This window comes from Mycteria americana, chromosome Z (genome assembly GCF_035582795.1).
Source record: "Mycteria americana isolate JAX WOST 10 ecotype Jacksonville Zoo and Gardens chromosome Z, USCA_MyAme_1.0, whole genome shotgun sequence".
Lineage (NCBI taxonomy): Eukaryota > Metazoa > Chordata > Aves > Ciconiiformes > Ciconiidae > Mycteria > Mycteria americana.
In genome coordinates this window covers 34,345,151-34,365,916 of record NC_134396.1, presented here as the reverse complement: position 1 = coordinate 34,365,916, position 20,766 = coordinate 34,345,151, and the positions used below count along the sequence as shown (strand labels likewise).

At 34.7% G+C, this 20,766-nt stretch overlaps 1 protein-coding gene across 4 annotated transcripts in view; it reads right to left on the bottom strand.

Annotated features, from left to right (window-relative positions):
* The window catches only part of VPS13A (vacuolar protein sorting 13 homolog A), a 113,971-nt gene that overhangs the window by 33,785 nt on the left and 59,420 nt on the right, over positions 1–20,766 (bottom strand). For all 4 annotated transcript variants that reach the window (XR_012778922.1, XM_075526312.1, XM_075526314.1 and 1 more), the window contains exons 40-54: positions 18,555–18,647; positions 17,695–18,051; positions 16,821–16,922; positions 15,315–15,473; positions 14,934–15,195; positions 13,855–14,015; positions 12,595–12,698; positions 10,971–11,268; positions 9,378–9,773; positions 8,435–8,539; positions 8,200–8,346; positions 3,962–4,090; positions 3,103–3,236; positions 1,270–1,399; positions 675–910 (exon numbers count right to left, since the gene is read on the bottom strand). Coding sequence is in view for 3 of the 4 variants with exons in the window: in XM_075526312.1 (XP_075382427.1) it covers positions 675–910; positions 1,270–1,399; positions 3,103–3,236; positions 3,962–4,090; positions 8,200–8,346; positions 8,435–8,539; positions 9,378–9,773; positions 10,971–11,268; positions 12,595–12,698; positions 13,855–14,015; positions 14,934–15,195; positions 15,315–15,473; positions 16,821–16,922; positions 17,695–18,051; positions 18,555–18,647 (2,813 nt within the window). In the remaining variant the exon portion in view is untranslated. The remainder of the gene's footprint in view (positions 1–674; positions 911–1,269; positions 1,400–3,102; positions 3,237–3,961; positions 4,091–8,199; positions 8,347–8,434; positions 8,540–9,377; positions 9,774–10,970; positions 11,269–12,594; positions 12,699–13,854; positions 14,016–14,933; positions 15,196–15,314; positions 15,474–16,820; positions 16,923–17,694; positions 18,052–18,554; positions 18,648–20,766) is intronic.

Here is a 20,766-nt window from a genome sequence, read left to right as displayed (position 1 = left end):
AAAGAATTAGTCAAGAGAAAAAATCCTTGTTAGCAACCTCATGGCTATGAATATACAGAAGTATGTGGATTATAGCAATGATATACAAGTGTCCCTTGAGCGTTCTAAAAAGCCCCTTGAATATATGATAGCACACATTTCTTAAGCATTACATAGTTTCTCTTCTGCTTCCCTCTGAAATGTTATAGCAGAAAATCTGAAGTATTAGAGCCTTGGAATTGCCATAATTTCTCAACCCAAACTAAAAAGAACTACAAGCTGCTACTGCATCAAAATTTTCAACACAGAATTCAGCAACTTGTTTCTGTAATGAAGATAGAAAAATTCACTGACACAAACTACCCACAGACCCACAGACCTTACTCCTTAACTCTATTATCACTCCCCAAACTACATGGACAGGAAATACTTCTATTCAATGTATTGGGAAGTTTGCCACACAGAGTTACAATTATGTGTTGCAAAAACATATACATCCAAATACAGAAAACATATGCATTAATATAAAACAAAGTGAAAACATATCTCTTTACAACAGGAAAACATAACGATTTAGTTCTAAATACTCTTATCCAGATATCTTTTTTCTCTTCCATTACATGCCAAAATGAAATTCAGTGAGTGAAAATACCTGAAGTTGAACATTTTAGACTGCTGCACACAAAATAAGTTACCTTGTAATTCCAATGTAGGACACCTCTTGCTTTGTATAATTATTAACCAACGAAATTCCAACATCTTGCAAAGACAGAACAATTTCTTGTTCTGCTAGTTCTGCTTTTACACTTTCATAGGTCAATTTAAAGACATTCTCATCTTCAGTGATCAGGACAATACGCTGCAAACCTTCAAAAAATGACACTAAATAGACCACTTTTCTACAATCCAGGCTGAGTATTTCCATTTTGTCCTATGAACAAGAGATGAAAAATTTTCACAAGTCTATTCATCATCCTACTCCACAAGCAAATGCAAAAGTCCTAGCAACGTGAACAACAATAGAAGACATTTTTAAAGGTATAGGAAAATAATAAATTTTTTAATTATGGAGTTTTACAGCAGTCTCTTTCACACACACACACTTTTGAACTGAAGACAATACTTACTGGCATAAGCTCCAGCAAACACAGTGTTGTTAACTGTTCTGTGTTTGAACCTCATATATGAGATTGCTGATCATACTCATTACATACAGAATTTCATACATACACTGATAAACAGGATAATAAATTAGAGAGCATTAAAAGGAGATTTAGATAATAAACGTACCTCTTTGGGGGTAATTTCTTCAGTTCTATTTCCACATTTCCATTTCAATTTTCTAGATCCTGCTGGGTCTGCCCAAGTATACAGTACTGCCTTATTTGGCTGAAGACAGTCTTCCAATTCACTGAGGGAGCTAGAAAGAAGTCATATTAAATTAAAATGTCAATGAATATTTTGTGTCAATGACTTTTGCATTCTAGCATTTCAACAAGACCTCTTTAATTATTTTTTCAAATAATGAAAAACTTAAAACATTGTGCATGAAAAGACATGCACAAAACCATTCTCAGCACAATAATAAAAACAGATTTATATTTCAAAATACATATGTATACTTTAGAAATAAAGTATACACAGATTTTAAATACTCATTTTCTTCCCCACTTGTGATTAACAGGGAAACATTAAGTAGAGACAAAAAAAAAAAAAAAAACCAGACAGTGAAGCTTATAAGCTAAAAGGAAAATTCACGATTTGTGCTGCCTGACATTAATATTCCAAGAGAAGAAAACTGTGTTCTAAATCCATTGTTTAGGAAAGGTTTCCCGAATATGATTTGCTGAAGGGAAAAAAGTGCAGTGTTAGTATCTGGGATACAGTGGATATTTTCAGACAAACAGATTTTAAACTCCATTCCCCCTCACATACGCTTAAAAACTGACAGACTGGTCTTCTACAGCTATCTGAAAGGAGCCTACCCCAGGAGAAGAAGTGAAGAGGGAGGTACTGATCTCTTCTCGCTGGGATCCAGTGACTGGATGCATGGGAACAGTTCAAAGCTGTGCCAGGGCAGGTTTAGACTGGACATTAGGAAACATTTCTTTACCGAGAGGGTGGTCAAACACTGGAACAGGCTTCCTAGAGAGGTGGTCGATGCCCCAAGCCTGCCAGTGTTTAAGAGGCATTTGGACAATGCCCTTAATAACATGCTTTAACTTTTGGTCAGCCCTGAATTGGTCAGGCAGTTGGACTAGATGATTGTTGTAGGTCCCTTCCAAATGAAATATTCTTCTGACAAACAGGAACATACAGCTGCAAGCTTAATTTGACTAGCAGCTCTTCCACTTTTCACGTAAAAATCTTTAAACAACACTGCTCTGACTGACTGAAAGGAAAAAATGGTAGAGGCTGTTCAGCTTTTGAAAATGAACAGGTCAAGAATGCTGTAGATTTGCTTACACTTCTCAGCACTGCACAGTACCTACATGCAGTAGCAAAGCATTACAAAGCATTCCAGCTTGAGAACAGAACCAGCAGAGCTGTGTGCAGGTGCAGAACCAAATTTTCACTGATTGGAGATAATTCATATTTGTTAAAATAATCTTAGTTTTGGTCTGGCTTGACAAAATTTATGTAACTATCTACTCATTTTTCAGTCCATTCCTTCATCTCTCCCATAGCTTTTTAACCCATTCTTTCAGCTAAATCTCAACTAAATATGAATTACCTTTACAACTCATTTGTTACTTATTCTGCATAGTCAGTACCTGCATAGTTCCAGAAAAGCCAAGCACATCCTTTGCTCCCACCAGGAATGTAAAGGAATGTAGAGGGCAAGGCCACAAAATTCATATAAAAAGAGACCAGAGAGCTGCTTTAACTCACAAAACAGCTTCTTGACTTGTAGAAACAGGCACCTAGCACTACATAACACTGCTCTGTTAACAATTCATTCTCTTCAATTTATAAAACAATAGATTTTTGGGTACTCTGACAAAATTAGACAGCCATTTCTTAAAAAATAGGCTTCTTAAGAAATAGGCATACTTACAATACATGAAATAACAGTTCACATGTCTCCATGCAGACATCCACACTAAAACTCTTCTTACATACCTTTGCCCATACTCAATAATTTCCTCTTTAGTATGGTTTATCAACAGGAATGGAGCTGCACCATCATGGTAATTAGAAAAGGTAATCACTGTAGAATGTTCAGTCAGGTTAACATCCACTGTAATTCCTCCAAGCTATCAGATGTAAAAATTATAAAGTAAATAACAGTGGAATGAATTTCGAGTAAAGCAAATGTAATTTAAATATTTTGGAAAACTTTTATTCTCATAATATAAGATCATCAAACAGTCAAACAAACAACCTGTTTTAACATACCTTTAAAATATTTCCCTGATCTAACTACTAGGTAACAGGCATTGCACTTAGTAATCAAAACTATGGAGGAGTTCTGTACTGTCAAAATTTAGGCTGGTAGTAGAGGAATCTTCCTTGAACCATTCATATGCATTAATGCCCTCCCAAAACATTCTACTATTAAAAACACTCATATATTTAAAAACTACTGCTAGATGAGACTATAATGCAACATAGAAGTAAATTTAGTGGACTCAATTTAGTGGAGTCAAAGTTGCTTTTCAAAGTAACTTACTGTCTCTTCAGAACTAATGTAAATACTTCTCAGCCTCAGCTAGAGAACACTATTAAAACAATCTCTGTTTCAGCTTCTATAGACCTGCTTCACAGAGAAGCGCTTAAAACGAAACACCTACTTATGTCTGTGTGTACACACAAGGGAAAGAGAGAGCATGAGAATGATCATGATATACTTGCATATGCCATCTTTTCCCCAGCTAAGGTTTTGCAATACTTGATTGTATGGGAAGACAGAAAGTTTTCAGAATGGAAATAAAACAGTTATTTATGTTGTTTTACCTAATTTCCAAAGGCAACCATTTACCTTGTTGTCCAAATGCAGTAGCAGACAGTTTTCTTGCTTATCAAAATTTATCTTCTTTGGGGGGAGATCAGAATTTTCAACTCTAACAAGCAGTTTGTTAGCATCATTTTCAGGCCAAAAGGGAATGCACTAAAAAAAAAAAAAAATCAAGTATTTTAAAGTAAGTGAGAAAACAAACAAGATGTTAAATGGCATTCACTTTAGCCCAAAGTTCATCTACCAAAATTCTACCCAAAAGTGTAGTGAGTTGGATCAGAAACTCTACTTAAAATCCTAAAAGTAATTACTTACCTGAACACAATGAATTGAAAGGAAATCAGAAATAATTCAGACTACAGTGAAGAAACTGAGGAGTTAAGGAGCTAAAAGCGAAAACAGTAAGACTTCATATTCACATGAAGAAATAGATTTAAAATGGATAATGTATACAAAATACAGAGTATAAAGCTAAGCATGGCTACAACACCGAAATGGCCAAGCTTGTTACAATAAAACAAAACAAAAACCAATCAATAAAACTGTTCTTCCATTAACAGACCTCTTGCCAAATAAATATAAATTATAAGTCAATCTTATAGTGACCGTCGATGACAAAAAGAGATATTAGCATAAATACACCGCATAGTAACTTGAGTACGCAGGACATCAGCATCCTAGCTGTTCTTTTGAAATACTTTATATATATATAAAAATACACATACATACACTTACATATGTGGGTATAAAACACATATAAATAAAATATGAAGCACTAGGCAGCTAAATGAGACAGCATGTTCTGCTATTCACATCCACAATCGAAATCACAGCCATTCTGGTTTAAAAATCCCACAGACAATTTCTCTTCAATAGTTTACACACCAAATGGATAAGATGAGGAGGTAGGGAAGACAAAAGTTGTAATTGTAACTAATGAAAAGTTTTCAACTAATTAAGAGTCCTGCCACGGGAAAAAGCTATGATAAACAATAACTCTCAGCCAGCAAGAGCCAAAGTCTGTCTAGATAGACCAGTTTTCCTGTATCTCAAACTGTTCACCTGCTACATCGAAAACTTCAGGCGCATCTTTCTCCAACATAGGTTAAGAAATGAGATGTTTATATTGAATTGCATCTGAATCCTAGATTTAAATCTTCAATGGTGAAAGACTAGTTCACCGACTTACCATGCCACTAAGTTCCCTTTCCCATTGTTTCTCACACCACAGGAAGCAGGAAAACAAAGGAAAAAAATATAGTTAAACTGCAAGATTGAAGGTGTTATCTATATCAACATGTATCCTACAGACAAAGGAAATTTAAACTGTGTTGTAAACTAGCATAAAACACAGCGAGTAAGTCTCAACATGGAAATTAAGAGAGCTCAACGGAAATTCAAGGAGAATCAGTCAACAGTAAGTGAAAGTTTAAAATCAAAACCAAAATAAAAAGGATTTGCTAAACAAGAAGTTACAGAATCAACCACAGAGAACTGAAAAATAAATTTTTGCAATAGTCTTTAGCCACAGAATGTGTCACAAAATGATGCTGTTTCCAAATGTTTTGCCATGCACTTGCTAAGTGCTTCACTAGATATTATATTTATACAACAATCTCCATTCCATAATAGGTTTCTTTAATTTATATTTAGCAGTGGTCTCATGTACAGTCTTCGGCAATGTTTTCTTTCTTTCTTTCTCTAAGGATGTATGTTGGTCAACTGTCTTGTGCTATACCTAATTCAAAGGACTGTCCTTGGCAAACCATTTCATATTAATCACTGTCCAACAACTTCTATTACAACCTTTGAAGAACAATGGATTTTTCTAAAAACAGTAATTAAAGTTTCTGATCGGTTGCCTGCTTTCCAGACAGGGAACACGTCCAAGAGGAGATGGGTTCTACACAAGGATTGCTTTTTTTCCCCTGAGAAGACAGGCTGTCACTAAGAACGAAGAGTGGATAAAAAAGAAAAGCAGCAGGAAGGACTCTGCTTAACTCAAAATGATAGAGTGGGGGGAGCAGGGAGCAAGCTGAGATATGAATTAACATTTCAACAAACTTGTTTTTTGAAGATCAACCTAATGTAAAAGAGTAAAGTGAGAAGTACTAAAAAAAAAAAAAATCACAGGAATTAATTAAAAAAAACCCGAGAATTAGGTTAGCTAGATAGCAGAGTTCCATATCTCAAGAACAGAATCAGACGGGAACTTGTTCTTGGAAATCTGTCCTGGATGCCTAAAGATAGACCAATAGCGGCTGGACTCTACCTAGATTTAGAAGAGATAAGAAACATACTGGATTGAGCAACTGGATTACAAATTAACAACCTTGGCAGACTTAACTGTCACAACACAGATTTTTAGAGACTGCTTATCAAAAGGGAAAATATCGACACAATGTAGAAAGGCAAGCAATTTTGGGAGTGAAGTATGGAATAATTTAGGAGGGGATACAGATTCGTCTGTTAACTTCTACTACTCCATTTGATGAACTGCCATATCTAATCTTTCAAAAGATATTAGGAGTGATTCTAAAATCTACAAAGTCCTCCTTTGATATTTGATAACTGAAAGAAGACTAAGATCAATTAATACAATTATGAAACACCTGAGAAACAATGATGCTTGTGGGACAAGCTAGAAAATTCTATAAGCCTACCAATAAAACAGCCAACACAGGAAAACCACAGATTATATATGTAGCAATGTATTTGAGCTTTCAAAACTATTACCTTTGAATTTTGCATAAAATTTCAAAAGTTCCTGTAAAATAATTCCATTTATTCTAATAACAACTCTATATCAAATATAAACCACAGACCACCAAGAAGTAATAAAATCTGACTATATTTTCTCAGAGGAAGACGTTAGATGTGAAGTGGCCCATGCCACTATACATGAACCTTTGCCATTTCAGAGCTTTATCAACGAACTAGATGAGAAATCATGCACGTAAAGAACCCAAAAACTATGTAGAGTCAAACAAAAGTTTGGTTCAGAGTAACATAAGAATATTAGGAAATAGGACAAACGTGTAGGCTTATGGCAAACAGCCTATTCTTGAGTAAAAGCAAAGAAACTTTTTTGAAAATAATGGTAAACATTATGGGAAGCTGAACTGACTTAAAGATCTAAACATCACTGTGTGCACTTAATAAAAATCACAAAGGAACAATGACAACAAAAAGCAAGCAAAGTAGTACTGATTTCATAAACTGAAATAATGATATTTAAATGGTATTTCTTTCCCATAATCATTAAAGATAAAACGCATACTTAAGGAGCATGTGTTTAAGGTAGCAAAAATGTAACAAAAAGATCTGGTTATGGATCTGATTTAAAATATTCTTTTAACTTGGTATTTCAGTTTGCAAGCAAAATGGTAACCGTTTTGAGTTACCTACAATACTAAAGAAAAGTGAGAGGGCCTCCAACTGTGCTATTTGTTAGGCTAAACTCTGTCTGTTTTGGTCTCTTCAAGACTCATTGGAAGGGAAGGAAAGAGATTTCACTCTTCCCAGAAGGCAGTATGGATCACTTTCAGCTTTCATAAACCTCCAACACTACCCCAAAGAGGCGTTGCTTTTCCTACATGTCCTGTAGGAAGGCATGATGTCCTCAAAACTCAAAACACACAAAATGTAACTGTGATACTGCAGTGCAAACAGCCAAGGTGCACGCCTAGTCTGCAACTGTTGCAGCATCTGTCTACGCTGTGCAGCACAGACAAAAGCCTAAAAGCCATTTCCACACCACTTGGCCTGGGGGCCAGTGATCCCTCTCTAGAAATCACACATTAAGCACTAAAAAACAGCAGTGAGACTAGTCCCAGAAGAACAGTATGGAGCTATCTGAACTGATCCACATGAGGGATTTTCTTCCTATATGAAAGTGGCACGACATGTACCAGGTCAGCCAAACCACTCTATCAGATACCACTGCAAAAACCATACAGAAGTGTCAGTGCCACTGCAGAGAGAGACAATATAGTAACAGTACAGGTCTTTTTTCTCGTACTATTTATGATGCAGGTAACCGAGAAAACATTGCAATTACAATGTAAGCCAGCTTTACAGTATTTCCTAAAGCAACACTGAGAAAAGGTAACAGGACACAGATAATTTATTGAAAAAGCACGATACATTCAGACATTGTCATTGAACACTATGCATGGCTCGTATTTTCCATCAGTGAGTGTTCAAACCTATTTTTTTTTCCTTAGAGAAAGAACTCAGAATAGCTTCCTTTATAAGTTTACCTGTTGCAAAACAATAGGAATCCACTTTTCCTTGCCTTCTTCAGCTACTTCCAAAGTGTATTTGCTTCTGTTTGAGATCATAAAGAATGGAGTGAAAGTTACAATTCTAGTAATATTAAAACTGCTGTTGTTTATGGTGACACCGACCTGTGAATAGAAAGACACTGTTAGAAGTACACTGTTCTTTTCTTACCTCATTTATATCTCCTGAATTTGAAAGATAAATTTAACTCACCTGATATTCCTTTTTATGACTCTTGCATTTCACAGAACCATGACTTCCAACAGTGTCCAGTGAAAACTGATCAGAGAGTTCACTGTCAGTTACCATAAGTTGCACCTGTGAAGAAGGACCCTGAATTAATTTTCAATTTACAGACACTGACAACATTTAAAATCTTATATAAAGTATGCATATATATAAACATAAATACAAGTGCATACTGGAAACACTGGTGTTTCTATTAATAAAGTCAAGACATAACAATTGCCAGTATCATCTCACAAAGACATTTTCTACCACCCTTTGTTATAAGCTATGTGGAATAAGCATTATAAGTGTAAGATACTCCAGAGGAACCAACCACATAAGAATCCTTTCCAAAACTTACCACAATTAAAATCTCACAGGCAAATCAACACAGTCCTGTAATCTCCCTCGTATCATTCATCCTTCAGTAATATTCAGCATTAAAAAACTCATATAGCAGACTTAAATAGTAAACTGCATCTTAACCTTAGCTTACTACCAACTCAGACCCAATCTATGAACCACCACTGCACGCATTAATTTTTCAAGTAGCATTCACTTTTCAGGTACCACAGCTCTACGTTTCTTACACAGCTTCTACGTCTTATTTAGAATAAGGACCTTTATTGATGCAGCTTAAATGGAATAAAGGAAATTCTTTTATTTAGGAAACACTTCTCAATGAATTTTATTCCCCTCAAAGATGAGAATCTCTTTCTTAACAATACCTCTGATAATATAATTTCTCATCTCAAGCATATCTGACAACACACTTATTTAAAATCATCTGTCTTTAGACAGAGATATCGTAGGTTTCATGCCTTTTACAGGGCATAAGCATAGTGTAGATAACTCTCAAAGTGTAAAAATGCCTTCATACAACAACACAAGGGAGTACAGAGCTGTCAGGTTTTACAAAATATAATACCTTGTTATTTTGTAGGAAGTTTTTGGGCTGGAATGAAAAAAGGAGCGGCTTTTTGTAATCCGGAGGATGCTTGCGGTGAATACCATCAGCTTTGTATTGCAACATTCGACCGGTTTTATTTACCATCCAGTACGGACTGTGAATTGCCATAACCATCTGCCCAGTTGTGTAGGTCACATGGACAGCAATATCCAGTTCAGTCTTATCCAGCTCTGTGATGCAGTAAAACGTCGTGAAGCTGATATCTGGTAGATTACTTTTTATATGGTACTCACTTTTCCAATTTTGATCAAGATAGTTAAGCAACTGTAAATCTAGTTTTGTTTGGTCCAAGACTGCATTATGAATCTGGGCTGAACATCCTTCTTGTAGAGTGTCATATTTGTTCCCATTTCCCTTTAAAAAAAGCCAAACAGTGTACATTTAACGAGTCACACTCAAAATTCATATCAACTTTTATTTTCTAGCTAGCTTTGAAAATTAAGATACAAGTTATTTAGGCAAAATTTTAAAATGCTTATTACGCTATTTAACTATGTTACATTCTTAAATATCTACCTTAATAATACATTTCACAGAAAAAAAAACCCTATGCATGGTCATCAAGATTTAACACACAAAAAAAAAAAATCTGTCACCAAATTAAAATACATAAACATGCTTAAATGACACATTTCCTCAACTCAGTATTTCTTTCACTAAATTTAAATTTGTAAGAGACATACAGAAAAGAACCCATTACTTCCATACATTTGGTAGAGGCCATGGTCTCTAGCTCTAGTAACTGTGAGTCTGTGACAAAATTTTATTAATAAATTCTACTATTTGAGTCCAAACACTAAATATTAAGACCACCTCAAAAAAAAAAAGTTTCAGTGTCTCCCATCTATATTTCTATTATCCTAAGTCTACGTCAGTAAGCAGTGGGACACAACCATGGCAGATCCACAGAATGAAACACTTATTGCTGAGGAACCAATGTCCACACTGTACATGTTTTACTTGAGACTGGCTCTCATCTGGCCCTGAGATGAATGCCTATTAACAGTCAAAGTGCATCTAACCATTTAATTTCATCTAAAATAATATAAAGTCTGACACTATGCTCCAATTCAAGCCAAAACCTGGCAAAAAGGCAGGTCTGTGAGAATTCATTAAAAACATGCTACTGCTAAAAGTCAGTGACAGTGACAACACGTAAAATGCTACTGTAGGCTGACCCACTTACATCGCTTGAGGCAGTCATAATTCACAGGAAAAACTACACTATTTAATTAGGCTCAAGCTGCACTTGAGCAACAGAAAGCGACTCTCTCACAGGGCTAAACTCATACAGTGTTAAGTTTTACTTTGCATATGTATCTAAACTATGACTTATTACTAATGATTAATACCACCACTTTTCACATTCAGGTACTGTTTCACTTCTGTAGATACAGACTTGCCCTTACAAGATCTATAAACCTCCTTCACAAATACTCTAACAGAAGCCCTTTCTTCTAATATCTATTTATAAACATATTTCAACCAGCTGGTCAGCTTTCATATCATAGGTGGGAAACATCACAAAAAATTTAAACCTTAAAGAATTACCTCTATAGAATAACTTATTTGATAAGGAAGAAGATTGCGGAGAAGAACAGAAGGCCATAAATGAACAACATATGGAAAATCCCATTGATCTTCTGCACATAATGAAGATGTCAACATGTCTTTTACAGGAACAATATTGATGATAAGTGAGTGGTTAGTTGACTTCACAGACTGGCATTTCCTTTGTAATAAACTGTCAACATTTTTCATAATTTCATCAAATGTAATTCCTTCACATATATCATATTCTCCATCCACTCCATTTTCATTGGCTAGCGGTTGCAAACTCAGTATGGATCTGTAAATGAAAATGTTTTTTAAACACTCAATACGAGATTGAATTTTTCAATTATGAAAAAGTACTATGGAACACTAACATTCTAGTATTATTTGGATTTTGGAACATTTCTGACAGTAATTCATTGCCTGCCTTTACCTTGCTTAAAGGAGGAAGCAAAAGGTGGTCTGGATCTCAAAAGTTCATGGAATTGTACCAGGTGGGTTTTTTTGTTCCATACCACCACATACTTCCCTTGCAAAGAAGGGACTGTTGGAGATTCTTATGAAGAGGCTACTGAATTCCCTTACAAGTGCTGCTACATTCCTGTTCCAAGCAAAAGGTCTGGATAAACAATTCACTCCTATGACAGACGTGCAGAAGGTGCCCTTCTTTCCAGTCACATAAAGCACCAAGTTTATGGATTATTTACACACATGGCTTTTGTAAGGCAACTGCTTTAATCCAATCAGCTGCTCCTTGACTGAAGATTTCTGTCAGCAAACATTTCCTGACTGCCTACTGGAACTCACCCATATATCTGTACAATGAATCAGAATGTCACTAAACCTTATTTAATAAAATACAGATAGTTAGAAATATTAATGAACTTACATTATCTACAGTAATGTGTAACTTATTTAACAAAAAAGATACACAGCTGTCATCTTAAAAAAAAAAAAAAAAAGAGAGGAGAGTGTTTGGGGAAAACCAAAGGAAAAAGTCTCTCTAATCATAAATAACAATCAAAGCAAACTTATCTGCATAAAAGCTGGTGACAGTTCAGCTAAATTGTACGTACAAACTCATTGCAGTTTTAAGTGGGTATTAGCTTGCAGATGCTAATCGCATAGCTATGCTGGAAGCCAAGTCTTTCTAAGGTTGACAATTTTTTTACATCTGTGATAGAGTTTAAGTATATCAGTTTCAATTTTTTACTTCAGAAGCACAAAAATCAAAAGAAGCCTTTCTTTTTAAAAAAAAAAAAAAAAAAGGCAAGCTGTAATACATCACCAGACATCACTCCACTACGAAAAAACATCTGTAGGGGTAGATAACAATCACTGTGTTCCAGAAGCACCTGGGCTCAGATGCTTAAAGTAACAGCTAATTCAAGTTGTTTGGTAAAATGGATTTCAGAAGACTTCCAATTCAAGAATTATATAGCATTCTGTTTAACTCAGACTAAATGCTCTGAGAAGATCCTACCCAACAATGATAGTAAAGCATTAATTACAGTATTAGGTAGCAAAGGGGAAAAAAAATTTTTTTAGCATAATTGTATAAATACAATAATCAACAATGTATAAATATATTCCATAATAAAAGAACGATGCAATAAAGTACCTGTAAGAGGACAATGGTATGTTGAATTCATTTTCTGGTGAAGCAGTCCCTAAACATCTTCCTTCCTCAAAAATATTTAATGGGATTGAAAAATGATTCCTTATCTATGCGAAATAAAAATCCAGCAACATATATTAGAAAAAAATGGAAAGATAAAGTGTTTTGAGCCTAATAGAGCACAGAATGAGAACTCTCCCATTGTACATCTTACCCATTTACCATTCAGGTTACCATTTCAAAAGAACTGTCTCTAATACCAGCAAATCTCCTTAAATGATTTGCTTGTGCAGTTTAATGCTATATTTTAAATATGAAATTAATACATTAGCTGTAAAATTCTTTTCAAGGAGAAACATAAAGCCCTGTAAAACCAAAGACAAGTAAATCTGAACTATATAGTAACTTTCCAAAGAACTTTCTCCTAAAAATATAAGCGCTACAAGGGTGTGAAGATCAAAATCCATATTGCAGAAACACAAGGGAAGTCAAATACGTATTTAAGGTTAAACCATCAATGCCCATTATAATTTGGGGGGGTATATAGTTTTCTTGTTCTTTGCAAATTTTTTTTTTATTTCAGGGTTAATATAATGGCATTATTAGCTCTGGAAACAAAAAATAATTTGGGGAAGAAATAACCACATTTACTGTTTTATAACAACTCATAAACCACTCTGGGCAAAAGCAGCAAGTGAAATGTAACAGGGACACTGTCACTATAGAATATTAATATCTGGACCATCCCTGTACTTATAAGCTATATAATGTCTATCAAAAAAACTATTCAATCAAAAAATATATATGCTCAAAGGGCTCACTCTTCAGCTGACTTGGTACTAAGTTTGAAATTCATGTATCAATGGTACAGGATGAAGAAAAATAATCCAACAGAAGGATAACCTTGTGGAACCAAGGTAAGGTTAAGAGACGTTTGATCACTTCACACAAAGCGAATAGTTCAACAAGACTGAAATTAGAGCTAGTATCAGAAAACATTACTGATGAATTATCCTGATCTAAAATCTGGTCCATTTCCACTCCCACCCCACCCCCTGTCTTTGTCACTTTGAAAAAGCTTTTTGTTCTTGAAAATCTCTTCTAGACTACCTTGTAATACACAACAGCAAAGTTATATGAATTGTTCAGATAAGTTTTTTAAAATATGTTTTTTTAAATGTTTATTTAAAGACTAGAGGATCGTTTTCATTCATTACAAAATTAAACTAATAATGGAATTATAATGTATGGAAATATAAAAACCTGAATAGGAGAACGTATAGTTATCATCTTGCTTCCTTCAACAGTATCAATTTGGCAGACAATGGACCTTTCAACACCTGATTCCTCATGTCTCACTCTGTAAATACATCGACCCACTTTTGTCAATGGAATCTTTTCCACAGTGGAATGGTTATGTGGACCTAGAATTTACAAGATGAAAAATGAAAGACTCAAAAGGAGCATAAAGATATATTTGAAAGACAAAAATGTGCATTCAATAGAATTTTCTGTATCATTCAATCTGTGAAAAAAAAATTTAAAGCTGATGGAAAAGTACAATCACCACTTTCAATATGCCAGTCTTGCAGTGTTACTAAAGAAATGGCAAAGTTTCTTTTTTCACCACAGGAAAAAGAGTAAATGAGTCCATCACTCAAATATTTGAGTGGGGTTTGCCACTGCAAATAAAATTAGTGCCTAAAGAGAAATGTTTACAAGATGTAATGGCTTATTAACAAGGTACAGCTCATATATATATTGCAAAAACAATTCAACTAATAAATCATATGGTCAAGACCAGTTTGAAAAATCAGTTTTGAAAAACTGTCAATTGTTATAATAAATCGACTTACGTTGTTAACACATACACCATTAAAAATACCTAAATTTTACTTTTAACTTTAACTGTGTTTTACTTTATTTAAAACAATCTTTTCTTAAAAACATCCCCCTTAAGAGTAACTTCTTCTATGAACACACATATATACAGGCGTCCGAATTCTACAAAAGAAAATTATTTTGGGCGGCTTAATTCTGCATTCATGTGTGAATACAAACAAAAATATTTGATTGCAGTAAAACTATGAAATAAAGATTAGTTAGCTAAATAATTTATCATAGTAGAAAATTTATGCTACAAAAATTAACAAGTATGATACCTGTAACTTTTAGCTGCAAAGATGAAAGCAGGATTTCAAATACTGCCATGCATCTACAATCCAAAGAAACACTCCTTTCATGTTATGTAGTCCTCAATACTTACTGACCTGTACAAGATGCAGTATTATGCATCATGCAGTATTTACAAAGATAGAAAATGTATGAACTTTGGAACTTACAGATCTGAATGTAAAACCTCTTGCTACTCAGAGTTGTCATTGCTGTGAACTGGTCACTCTCATTTTTAGTTCTGACAAATTCCATATTTAAATTCTCTCCATCTCTTAAATGAAACATTTTTGCTCCAAATTCAACATTAAGGACACTAAAGGAATCACTAGGTGAGACAGTGATAGGAAGTCCTAAAGAATTCATTATTACAAATGGTGCTCGGTCTTTTTTGAAGATGTCTGAAGTTTGACTGGCGGCTTCAGCAAATGCCTAGAAAGCAAAGTATAGATACAAAACACAAATACACGGAATGAGACTTCATCAACAACTATCTGTGCAAATATTCATTTAACAATTCTGGCATGGCATAGTTAAGTAATATTTCTTACCGTGCCCAAGTTACTCAACATTTGCAGCCCACATTTGGATAGTGTAATGTTCAGCTGGTCTTTTGAGGAAACATTTATTACTGTTTTATATTCTGGAACTTTGTAGTTTTCTTCTTCTGCATCTGATTCAACCAATGCTTTTTTAGCTTTCTTCTTCATCTGAAAGGAGATTTTTAAAGAATTCTTATCTGACCACTCCTTCTGTAGAAGCAAGTTTCACCTCAAAGAATCTTTTTTTCTCTCCCTTTCCCACTTCTACGTCCTGACATGGTTTTCCGGTTTTTGTTCATGTTTTTATTCTCAAATAAAAACAAAAGAGGGAGAGAATAAAGAAGGCAAGAGGCAAAAGATATACTTCAGAAATCAACAAAATTCCAGTAACAGTAGCTAAATTTATGACTATTCAAAAATAAAGAACATACATTTATATACTAACTAGTAACTTATCCAGTAAATGCTGTGTGAAAACATTCATCTTAACATATCTAATAACACTGTGTAAAAACTATTACACATAATTGATTTCCTATTCTTAAAACAGTAACCCTAAATTTAGTCTTTTCCAAACCAGATACTTATTTGTATGTTTTCATTAGTTTGAAGGAAAAAAATAAAAATCACATGGAATACATTTTCCCGGCCTTCAGCATATGTGGAAATTATGTATTTCCAAATGTTACATTTCAAATCTGGGCAAGAAGATATGAGGTTTGACTCACTGTCTTTTACCTTTCTCCTGCATTAGGTCTCATATCTTTCTGGAAAATTCTTAGGAATATTTTTAATAGAAATTTCTTAACTGCAATATCTCAGTCCATAGTCTTTACCGTTCTGAGGCCATTACTGTAGAAAGTTGATAATGACAGTCCTAGGAAAAGGGCGGCTTTTCCATTCTAAGTAAACTCTCAGGCTAAAAATACTTGAAAAGTTTTGAAAAAATTAGAAAACAATGCAATAAAACAGTTAAGACAGAGGAGGGCGGGGAAGGGGGGGGAAGTATCTCTCTTCCTTAGATAAATGCTTATCTACTTTGAGACTAGAATCAAGACTATTTCCTTATGAAAGACAGAACTGAAGTGGTAAGAGCACTATTCCGACAGTGCACTGTGTGCTAGTGAATAACAGGTACCAGTTTTTCTAATACGTTTCTGCTACAGATACTACTGTGGAATGAGATGAGTGGTCTTCTGTCCTTCCAAAGTCACTGAATACGTCATTAGCATATGACCTAACTTTAGAGAAACTGATATAAAGCCATTATGATTATCTAGTGTAACTGGAATCAAATCTTCTTGCCACCTGAAAGACAATATTATTTAAAAGATCTGTGAGTCTGGATCTTCACTTGTGCAAGAGCTGCTTTCATTCACTAATTGGGAAAATGTCTCAGTAACCAACAAGAAGGAATAAAATTGTTAGATTAGTCTCAGCAATGAAAGGTGCAGAGGATTTATTTTTTCTAAGATATTAAAATGGAAGATTTGAGTTCAGCTTTGGAAAATATACCTTGATATCAAGAATCCATGGTTTGAATAAATCAGTCTTCTCAACTTCTAGTGGTTCAAGCAAAGGTTCCCACACCCCAAACATCTCGTTAAAATAGTGTACCTATCGAAATGCAGAAGTCAATTAGGAAATTACATGTCACTGTTAAATCCATGAAAGCACTACAGATTTTAAAAGATTTAAAATTCTGATTTACAAGTTATTAATTACTTTGGTAAAATAAAATATTTATAATCAGATTGAGCTTTCAGTTCCTACCATAAGATGAAGCAAATGCATTAGAGAAATAAATGAGACAGCTAAGTCCCTACTACAAAGACCCACTTCCAAATAAGTAGTATAATCATGTCACTTAAAATATAATTTTGGCTTAAACTGTAGGCACTGGAATTCTAAAGCACTATAAATGAGGAAGAATCTACCTACAACCACCACTGAATTTTATGTCACTAATTTCCAAATATGAGCCAGTTTGGACATTTTATGTACAATACAGGTACCACATAGTATTTTATAGAAATGACACATGAATATATTCTACTGTAATCTTAAATTAATACTGTCAAAGAGTTTTAGCCAGTTGCTACTCCAAAATTTAATATTGATGCAACAAGCCTTTGGGAACTTATATAGAGTGGAAATCTGAGATTGTAGAACACCAATTACTGCCATTTACTGCCATTAATACATTACATCTGATGCATTAGATTTTCCTTTTAACTACCTCAACATCTCATTCCCGTCCAGCTCCCGCAACATGTATCTGCAGGAGTTTAATAATCAAATACATGGACTATTTTTCTTTTATTGTCTAAATAACATAATTGGTTTACTATCTTAAGAAAGCTTTTCCTTCTTATGTAGGATTCCTCACCTCTAGCTCAAGACGAGAACGTAGGTTGATTAGAGTACTCCAGTTTTTGACTTCTCCAAGAAATGAGGACTTGGCTAAAAGCATTGGTACAGTTCGGTGCCCAACCCCAGCTTCAAGTGTTATAAAAACAGATTCTATATTCATTTTCAACGACTCTCCGGTTGGAACCAGTTCAGCAGTTGGATTTGTATCTTCATTTTCATTTGGCTCTTCAAGAAACCACATTTTTAGATTTTTTATATCTTTCTTATTCCACAAGTCTGGAGGAATTTGACTAATCTCTTCTTCTGTTGTTTCTGCAGTTTGATAAAGGGCTGATGTAATAGTAATTACTGTATTTATGATTATTGGTGAAACCTACAAATAAGAAGTTGGAATAACTGGAAATGAGAAGCTAGTCCAGGAAACAGTCAGCTACTTTCACACACAAAGTTATAATGAATATGTTACACTAACAAAACATTTCTGTTCTCTACAGGACTCTTACATTTGAAAACTCATTTCCTTTCCCGAAGTTCAACCTATTCTGCTTTTCAACACCCGCAATTCTTCCAGATGGGAGCTTTCTAAACTGTATCATCCAACGCTCTATCTGAACACTTCAAAACTTATCTCTGCACATCAGGGCATTTTATAAAACACAGATTCCAAAACCAAAGTATTGTGACATGAGTGTTAATCTTAAATTTTCTTTATTTTCAGATGCTAAACAGGTAGGTGACCTGATGAAGAAGAAACAATTCCCCACTTCAGTCATTCCTGATTTTATTTTTTTTTAAGAAACATATCCCACAAGCAACTTCAAAGCCTTCTGAGCAGGAAGTAGTGGAGAACTAAAAACACAATGAAAGTCTACCTACTTTTATTGTTAGAGATTTAATCGTTAGATCAGCTGTCTGTGGATTAGTACCTGACTGTTTCATTTCAAAGAAGAAGTCACAAGGCTGTAATACCTATACAAAAGAGTAAAAGCACATGTTAAATAAAAATCACATACTTTTAAATACTACACAGCAAAAGTACCAAAAGGAAAAGTTACCATTATTTGGTTCTTCAAAATTAAGACTAATCTGAACACTACTAACGTGTTCAAATGTAGAGAAAAACGTATCGGAAGCATCACCTCAGCCATTCTCAATCATTAAAGATTCAAATGCCAGCTACAGTAAAGTGCATTACACTTCAGTAACTCCATTCTTTAGGTAAAGTCTGCACATGTCTTCAAATACACCACATCACCATGCCTGTGACTTTTGAGGACAACCAGACTTTTCAGTTAAGGACAACACAGCAACAACAGTTAGAGTTTTCCTGAATAAAAATATCACTGTTTGAACCACAATCACTCAGTTCCAGCTTTACTTTACAATCAGTCCTTGCATACTCCCACTTGCCAAGGTTTACCAAAACCAAATCTAAGGTACACTATAAACAAAATCATAGTGCTAAGTGATTAATAAAGCACTCAGATGTAGTTAGACTCTACTGATACTGTATTGACAGGAAAAATTTGCTCTCCAGTCCCTACCTGAGAAGATAAGTCTTTCAATATGGTTTGAAATTACTGTTTTTGATTTTGCAATCTTTCCCAACATCTCTGTCCATATCTGAATCAGATGCTGGGGGCATAGAAACACCCTGAATAAGTTTTACCACACTTTTCCCAAGTGTGTTTGATCTCACAGAATTTTTTGTCCATATTATTATTTTATCCTTTGCTGCTCATTTTTTTTTCCTGTGTTATAGCCAGGAATGAAAAATAACATATTCTTCTTTAGACCAAGGCACATGTGAGAAGTGTACAGAAAGAACCTCATCACTCGTGCTACTCTAAAGCCAGAGGCTAGTTTGCTGGGTATCTGGGGAAACCCGTTCACCAAGAGGATGCATTCATCCATCACTAATGTCCCCAAAGTTTAGTGATGTGAAGATTTTACATTGATATCAGCCTTCAGAAATCTTGTAATCTTCATATAACCTCATACCATATGTTTTCTTTCTTGACTAAAGAAGGCCATGGATTGTCATCTGAATCTCCATTTCTCTGAGTATTTTCCCAGACTGAAATCGTATTGCTTACGGAAAACCTGGGTTCAGAGATTTCCTTACATACATGTTTTCCAAAGGGGCAGTTATGCTGCTACCTGCAGAGAACATCGTCTTTTTTGACCTTTACTACTGTCTCAAGAACTTTCTAAATCTTTCAAAGAAGCTACGTTTTAAGCATTAAAACTAAGGTCCTCTGAAGTTTTTTCCCCTCTTTATAGCACAAGCATCCTGTCAGATACAGGTCTTTTTCTCTGTCTCCACAGTCTGAGATAAGAGATTCTGGCAGAAGATATTCCTGTAAGAGGGAAAGCTTGGTGTGAAGCCTTCTAATTGCTTTCTACAAAGCTAGCCACATTTGTGCCACATTCGCTAGCTACGGAAATGGAAGTCAAGCAACTTTGCACTGTGTTGTGGCTATCAGTGCAAGTGGATCACTTTCTCAATGACTAGATTGTTAACAGATTAATGCAATCTGTTTTTTGCATTACTACCTAAAAAGTAAACCGAGCTGCTATGAAAGTATCTGATAAGGAGATGAAGTGGAAGTCCCAGTCCTCTGTGCTGATAGCTTTGGTCTTTCCTACATAGCTCCATAAAGTAAGCAGGCATTAACACAGGGCTGAAAAGACTCGTTGTTCAAAATTCATCTGTGGTCTGAGGACACAAATAACAGTTGGATATACTGTCAAATTGATTTTTTTCTCTGATACAACAATATCATTACACAGTTAACTGAAGTATAGTCTGCTGTAGAGGCAGAAAAGCTGTAAGAAGCACCAGGATTCAGTGCATTCCCACCTGGCCAGTAACTAACAAGTCTGATTCTGTGGCCAAAATATAAATAGGTGGTTTTAATATAATGGATCTATGGACCTTAACACAAAGGAGTTTATGAACAGCATACCATAAGTAATCTATTTCATAATAGATACTTCCCATTCTGTCTGTGATCCTTTGTTATTCACTTACATAGCTATTTAATGCAAAGTTTCAGGCTGAAAGTATTCCAAATTTACTATATTG